Source organism: Triturus cristatus, chromosome 4_2 (assembly GCF_964204655.1).
Source record: "Triturus cristatus chromosome 4_2, aTriCri1.1, whole genome shotgun sequence".
NCBI classification, from domain to species: Eukaryota; Metazoa; Chordata; class Amphibia; order Caudata; family Salamandridae; genus Triturus; species Triturus cristatus.
Window position 1 is genome coordinate 567,383,157 of NC_140586.1, and position 8,391 is coordinate 567,391,547.

Sequence of the window (8,391 nt, forward strand, 5' to 3'; positions counted from 1 at the left end):
TTGTTGTTTTATAAGCAGTGGGCCTTTTAGTCCCTGAAACATTTAGAAACCCGTCTTATTTTTAAGAAGAATTGCTATTTATGTGGAGAATAAGATTTTGGGGGATAGAGCAGAAAACAAATCTACTCAACATGTTTAACTTTTTTTCTTCCAGCACCCTGCCCGCCAAAATTAATTGCAGCAAATGTGGACAGCTCTTCACTTCAAATTTCTTGGCAGGCATCACTTTTCGCTACAGAGTACAGAGTAACAAATGCAGCCTCAAACGATATACTCTGTAGTACAACCAGCCTCTCTTGTGACGTGCCCCTCACGTCAACAAATTTGGAAATTACGGCCTTAAACCCTTCTGGAGAGAGTCTTCCAACTACCGTACCAGGTAACTGGCTGTGCGAATGGCGCTTCCAGGCGGGGAGAATGTGCATCATGGTGGAAGCGACGTCAGGGAACCGCGCTGTGCTTGCACTGAATAGTATGATTGCAGGACTGTTTCTACGACTAGGCCACACAGGTTCTCTCTCCATGGTGCCCTTTCCTGTGACATGTCACATATGAACTCTTTTAATAGGGGTGTAGTTATATGGGGGCTTAGAAAGGTCTTGGCTACAAAAATGTCCTTCACCTGGGGGGTCAAAAATACCTCTAGACTGTCCTATATAATTGAACAGACAATATTGTTTTACATTCATATGGATTTTCAACAGCTTCCTCCAATATGTGCCAGAAAAGGAGATATTTATTTGCCTAGATGACACTTCATGGTGGGAGGTCGATTTTTTTCTTCAATTAACGTTGTATTGCTATACTAACTTAGAGCAAAATGAATATGCATGTATCTTTAATGTATGCAAATGTTCAGGGCGTAATATGATTAGTATCATTGATGAGTGTGGGTAGCGGCCATGACTTACAAGAGGTGAAGCCCACAGTGGGTAGTGTTGATCCTCGCCTCCCTCAACAAATGCAATATATAGCAGATTACTCTCTGTGCACTACATGTATAGTATATGCAAATAGGTTCTTTAATGTGAATGTGTTTTAATTCACATAATTATTTAAACCTATTCAGACCACAATCTCATTGCATGGGTCCATATCTTGAAGTGGGAATGGCATAAGATGCAGATCTATTATGGGAAACAAATGTGACTTAGCAACTAATAATCAATGTCTGAAGACATAACATGTTTTATTGGACCATATATATTTTCATTGGCAAGTCATAATATTTGTGTCTGTATATAATACAGACACACACACAGTACACTATAATATATATATATACGAACCTTCTCTTTCCAAAAACAAAAGTTCATCCACCTCAGCTCCTTCCTTGAAAGTTTCAGGGTGATCTGTCAAAAAAGAAGAGTCCCACAACACTTTTTTCCAAATCAAATTTCCATAGGATAAATTAGACAACGATACAGAAGTATCAACAACAACAGTATTGCACCAAATATGGCAGGAATCTAGATATTTAGAAACCGTGGCATTTGTTGTAACTCTTTTCAGACGTTTCAGAGGAATGAAGACTCAAAGTTTATAGATATCTATTTCCACAACACTGACACTCATGGGAAATACGTCCAAAAATTAATTATGATTTGTCGGATCAACAGAAGTCCCACAGGACTAAGCGATACGATTGGTGTCTGTAACATAAAGAAGAATGTTGAGGGTGCTTGAAAATATTTTTTAAAACATATTGAAGGGGGCAGGGTAAGGATACCCTGACGACCATGCCCTTGTGGGAAGTCAGGTAGGGACCCCCAGGAGCCAAAAGGGTAAAAAGGGGGGTTTTCCCTCATCACGGCCCTGCAGGTCTCACGTGAGACCCAGCGTTCCCCCTATATGGTCCCATGGGACTCTGTGTCACTCCAATAGGACTCCTGCAAGACCAAAAAAAGAAAATGTGGGATTGCGGTCTGTGGCTGGTTGGCTTCTTGCGGAGGTGTTGGACAGGTGGAAGATGGGTGCAGTGCCTGGCAGCAGGTCACACCCTACAGCCAAACACCCAGCATGCAGGGCAGAGGTTAGCTGCCCGCCAGGATTGGCAGCCCGCAGCAGTTGGGCACAGGGCCATACATATAGATGGTGAACTGGTAATTTCCCTTTGAAAAGGTGGCCCCCACCTGTCTGGGCTGCGTGGCTGCTGGAGCAGAACCTAAAAGGTTGCAGCCTTTCAGTGTGTGCAGCACAAGTAGAGTGTTAGTTCTTATGACCAAAGCACACAAACCTGAGCTAACTTCTTGCCGTTTAGAATGACAAGTTCCTGTCTAGAACTGCCACCATATGAGGTAAGATTCCCCACCCTTTCTTCCTCGAGGGACAATAGGTAAGTGCCAAGAAGGTGATGCATTGAACCGGCCTAAGCAGGGCTGGCCTTTAGCTTGTGCCAGTTGGGCCTACGGACAGGGTGCTGACCTCCAGAGGGGTGCATGAACTGCCTACAGCAGTGCCGCTCGGACCTGGGTCCAGAGAAAAGTCTGTTTAAACACTGTTTCTGAAGGCTGCTGGCACTCATGTCAGTATTTTGTCGGTTTTTCCTTTCATGGTGCTCTTTAATCTTGCCCACTTACCTTCGCCCTACTCCTCCCAGGCAAGGATCAGTAGAAGGGGGCCACAAATGTGGTTACATATACCGCAATATATGAGCAAAAGTCAGCTCTGGGTCTAACATATGAAAAAGTAGTACTGGTGCGTGGGAAGGGTCAGGGAAATTTGGGGGGGGAGAAGTGAAAAGGCCTGTCCTGGGAACCTGGTGAGGGAAGGTGATGACCGTTGAGGAGTTTCTCCTTGTTAATTTATACCCTGTGGTGCAGGCCTTTAACGAGCTTCAACCTCCAAGCACCATGATAGGTAAGTCAGCACTCATCTCACAGGTGTCGAGTGAGCAAACAGTATATTCCCCTCCCCATAGCGCACTACATTTCTTGCAGAGAGGCCGCTTCCTTCACATTGAATGGCCTCTCGCTGTCAGCAGAGGGGACTCTCATTCTCTACAGCGAGGTAACTTAAGTCACAATAGAGGAGCCTCTCAACCGATAGTGTCCTTGCTCTACTCTCAGAGGCCTCTTACTCCCCAATCCTAAACATTATCCTCATTGTTTTAAATTAATTTATGTTGGAAATGATCATATTTTGAGTGGCATTCCTGCAGATGTTTGCCTTCATTACCCTATTTTTTGCTGAATCCTTTTTGTTGGTATTAGGACTCTGCACACATTACTACTGCTAACCAAAAGCATGGTAGAATTGGTATACACCTAATGGACACATTTAATTTACTGAAAAGCCCCTAGTAAATAGTAATACATGTAACCAGGGCCTGTAAATCAAACTCCTACAAGTGGCTTGCAGCACTCAATGTGCCACCCACTAAAGTAACACTGTAAAACATGTCTGAGGCCTGGCAATGCGGCTCTAGGGCAGTTTTAAACTGTCATTTCGACCTGGCAAAATAAAGCTTTTCTCATGCCTAAACTTTCCTCTATAATATTTTTTAGTAATCTCCATGGTAGAGCCTAAAGGCTCATAGGACAGGTCCGGGTTTTTAAAAAGTAGGACAGTGTACTTAAATCTTTACATATCCTGACAGTGAAAAAAATCCCAGTGGTCGTTTTTCCCTGCAGCAAGACTAGCTCTCCCATGTACTAACACTGGGATACCTCATTAAACTTAATAAGCAATAGCTTCAGTTTGGAAGCAGATAGAGAAATATGTCTTCCACTCATTTGAAGTGTAATTCAAAATCCTCGTTAATGGTAAAGTCAGATATTAAATTCCTATTCTGAAAATTCCACGTCTAGAAAGTTTTTTTCAGAAACAACGGTCCCTCACAACAAAGAGATTTTTGAAAAAATACACATAGAGATACAATGATGACTATATTTGACTGTCGTACTGGACAAAATCATTTAATGTAAGCAATTTAAAACAACAACATATAAGTGGGGTGTGATGATGCAACTAAATTCTTGTATTTGCATGTGTTCCTTTTAATGATTCTTTATCAGATTGCAAGGCGGAGGGAATTCCATAGGTGCCAGTTGCTACTGGAACCTTGGAAAGGACAGACGCCAGGCTGTGTATTGATTAAAGTATTTGTTCACATCTCAGATACTTGTGTGATGTCTGACACTATCTTTCATCACCACATGGGGCCACATACAATGTAAAGAAGAAGAACTGAGGCATTTTGAGTAGCGAGGCCGGAAACACAAATCCTTAGTTAGGCCAGCAAAATTACATTTCAGCACCATACCACATCCCAAAAAAAGCAAAAAGTGCCCCCAACGGGTCCCGCCACATGCCCACGGGTTGTGGGCCCAAATTCTTTTGTTATTTTTAAAAATAGTGCCCTAGCAGGTGCCACTGCATGTCCACTAGCCCGAATTCTTTCATTTAAAAAAATATATAGCCTCCAGCGGGTTCACGGGCAGCGGGCCTGAATTCTTTCTCTTTTTAAAAAAAATATTGCCCTTAGCGAGACACGCTGCATGCCTATGGGCGGCCGGCCCGAATGTTCTTAATTCTTTTTTTATAAATAGTGCCCCAGCGGGCCCCGCCACCACATGCCCACAAGCGGTAGCACAAATTCTTTTATTATTTTTTTAAATCTTGCCCTCAGCAGGTCCCGCCACAAGCCAACAGGCGGCGGGTCTGAATTCTTTCTTTTCAAAAAATATTGCCCCCCATAAGCATAAGCAGTGGCCCCGAATTGTTTTTGTTTCTTTTTTTTTTTTTTAAATAGTGCCCTAGGCGGCGCTCTGAATATTCATTTAAAAAAAAATTTGCCCTCGGCGGGTCACCATCCATTTTCAGCGTGCGGTTGATGGAAGCACTGAGGGCGGGGAAAGAAAGGTAGAGAAACTGCATATCTTGCCAGGCCTGGACAAAACTTACCTGCTACTTGGTGTCCCAGTCCAAGCAGCAGCAGTGTTCTCGAGGAACCTCCAGGCAGAGGGATGCAATACAGCAAGTGACAAAACACCTCGCCTGTTAGCTGACCCCCTCCTTTTACTTGGCTCTGTGGTCAACACTGGGCCAATAAAAGGAATTTTGTGGGCACTTTTGTAAAAGCGGGGGATTTTTACAAGACTGCTGATTTTGAGATTAGTTTGCAAATCGCGATATCCTTGGGGGTCTGCCAAATGCTAAAGGAGGAGGATAAACTGTTCGGATACCAGATGGTATTCTACCACAAATCTGAGTTTTATATATTTTCCAGCCAAAATATTGTATCTAGAACATCATCTACCACACTATTGTGAACATGAGCATATATTTGCTATTCTTACTCCACTTCTAAGTACCTTGAAGAAATGTACATTTTCAAAGGGATGTGGTAGTTGATATAAGGATCCACTATTATTGCAAAACGATATTTTGTCCTTCGATATATTGTGACACACATTCAAGTAGACCCTTCTCTGAAGACTAAGACTGTGAGGTTTTTCAATGATCATCAACGCTACAGCCCAATCTGATTGTGCACTGATTTGGTTTGCTCACCCTGTTAAAGGAGCAAGATGTTTGGAATTGTTCTGCTCCTTGCATTGCAGAAGATGCTCATGTTGTTCTTTTTTACTCATGTTTTCTTTCTCCGGTTCACAGGACTAGGATCATCCAAGTAACCACAGCTGGGAGGCCAGCGCCACTTCTGGTCACATCCCAGTGACTGCTGTAGAAGATGCTGCAGGGGATAGCCTCATCCAGCGCTCTAGTGCCTATATTCCACTGTATTTTTAAGTCTGAATTCTGTAAAATGTATTAATTAAAGCATGGCAAAAAATCTTGACATTTCCTGTTACCCCATTCATTTTAATTTATGTGATGTTAGTATTTCCGAAAGGACTTGATTACTTCCTTCAGCACTGAAAGCAATAGCAGAAAGTATGTGGCAAACAAATATATTTGGGATTTACGATTTTTATTTTAGTAATAATATATTATAATAATTCACCTTATAAATATGAAGTAATACGTCCAGCTTCCTCTTCTTATGGGATGTACATATGACCTCAGATTGCAACTCAAATCAATGTTCCTATTTGAATGAAGCACTGACATATATTCTCTATTTTTGAAACATTAAATCTTCTCAAAGAAAATATTTGCTTAGTGTTTTGTGAAGCGTTAGCAACGTGAGACCCTTTGTTTTTAATGTGATCAACATATTATTCTCTCAGAAGCTTACTTATTTTGAAAAAATCTAGTGAATATTAAATGTGCATTAGTTAAAGTTGTTTCTTAGTGATTATTATGTATCAGAATTATATGATTGTATGCATCCTCCTGAGGGGCAAGAATTTACCTTAATATTATAAAGGTATTATACAAGGCACACATGTAACCTACATTAGGGCCATAATATATAAAAAAGAAATAAAAGTATATAACACTTTAACTGTTATCATGAGGCTAGGTAAAGGTGCTAGTGAAAAACACAATCAAATGTAGCAGAATACCTAGGGTTCTAAGGATGGTACCTTCACTGGGGTCATTCGGAACAGCCAAACTCTTGAATATGCTACGGAGCGTGTCATAGTGATTTCAAGGAGCCCAGTTAAAGAGGGCTACTGCCAGAAACCTCAGTGTTTACTTATACAGGAACACCAAGGACATCATTCTGCGTAAGTAGCATCTTAATTTGCATGGGGCCAGTAAGTCAAGTTACCGCTCCCATCGGAATCATGAGATTTACTGAACACCATGGATCTCTTTTACCCGGAGATTTCAGCTGCTGGCAACAGCCAAAGTCTCTGTGTGAAGGTATGCAGGAAGAGGAGGAAATACTGGGAGTATGAGACTGGAAATACAGATTTCCCCGGGTAAGTCACCATTTCTTACCTTGTAACAGCCAGATTTTCCCAACCCCCAGAGTTATTCGTAGCCCCTGTAGCGGTAACTCAGGGGGTGGGGAAAACAAGCAACTCATAATGAGGGCATAAGAGTTGCATAGACTTGTATGATTGCCCAAATAGGAGGGCTAGTTGCGTGGCTAGTTGCTAGTGCTCAATCCTATCTGAAGGCTCAGTTGGGGCCGGGCAAGACTCTTGCGGTACAGCTTTGTTTCAAGGACAGATCGATCATTTGTGATCTGTTCCTTGATCTCACTCTTCTTGTGCAATCGTTTTTAGTTCTGCACCTTTGGCATCCATGGCAAAGCCTTTGCAGTGGATGGTCTGCTCTCTTTCAGCAATCCGAGAGCGTGGTAAGCATGCATCACTGTTGTCCATGCGCACATCATATTGAACTAGCACCCTAGCCCAAGGTGGCTACAGTAAATGCTTCATGACGCGAACACTTTTGAAAATCAGGAAGCTGAATCAGTGTAGACAGCGGCTCAGTCTCACATCTGATACTTGGCAACCATAGCCAGTTGGGGTTTTGTCCTCTGCTGCTGAGTTTGCACCTGCCATCTGTTTTCACTTTATCTTTGTCATTTTGTATCACCCCTGATTTATCCCAGGATTTTTACAATGTCACATAAGACTTGTTTGTACCTTTGAGTCCTGTGTTGTGCCTTCTTTCTGGGATGCGCATTTGCATGCCTGATTTGCATCCATAATTCTACATGCAGCAAAGAATTTGTGGAGCCTCCAGAAAATCTGTGTCTTCTTCCCATTCCCATATTTGCTCAATATCATAATTCTCAAGAAAGTTTTCTGTCGATGACCCTCATTTCAGGGTTGCCAGGGGTCGCAGCTGCGATCAATGACACTGTCTTTGCGACCCTTGGCCTCAGAGTGGCCAAAATCAATGCCAGGTACACAGTGGTAGCTCATCTTCATGGACGTTGCTTGCGTCTCTACTCTCTTTGTTTTGTCCCATTTTTTTACTACACAAATAGTGAATAATGTTTTATTATTCACCATTACTGTTATAACAAATGGAATACAATTAGCTGGCATATGACCTTCTATGGCAGCTGAGGAAAATAAATAAAAAATGCTTTTAAAGGTTTGTATGTTGTCTCCATGCTTGGGGTGAGTGTGTGTTTATGTGAGTGAAAAAGTATGAGTGTGTAAGTGTTATGTGTAATCGTGTGAGTGGCATCAAAGGTCAAAGGGTGTGTGATGTCACTTATGCTATGCCTGGCATTTTTGTGAATTGACGTTCATGGTTTCTGTATTCCTAAAACCAAGGTTAGGGGATGTAACAGGAGACATTACATTTCCATTGTTCATCAACTAGAACCTTGAGAAGCCGCCGGAGCAGGAACCTCGAGGAAACCAACCTAGAACTCATAAAAACCCCAACATTTCAAAGATGGATCTTCCATTAAACTTTAAAACTAAGAGGGAGACTTAATGAACAGCCATAATGCACAAATGTGCAACAAAAGTGAAGAGTATCCTCCAGAAGTTTCAGCTCTACAAGGCAGGG

The 8,391-nt window shown here is 42.1% G+C and overlaps 1 protein-coding gene across 1 annotated transcript in view; it reads left to right on the plus strand.

The window, feature by feature from the left end:
• Positions 1 to 6,113, plus strand: part of LOC146834707 (uncharacterized) — a 293,340-nt gene extending 287,227 nt beyond the window's left edge. Inside the window, exons 61-62 of the mRNA XM_085602223.1 lie at positions 155 to 379; positions 5,617 to 6,113. Coding sequence (XP_085458349.1) covers positions 155 to 379; positions 5,617 to 5,636 — 245 coding nt within the window. The 3' untranslated portion in view covers positions 5,637 to 6,113. The remainder of the gene's footprint in view (positions 1 to 154; positions 380 to 5,616) is intronic.
• The last annotated feature ends 2,278 nt before the right edge of the window (positions 6,114 to 8,391 follow it).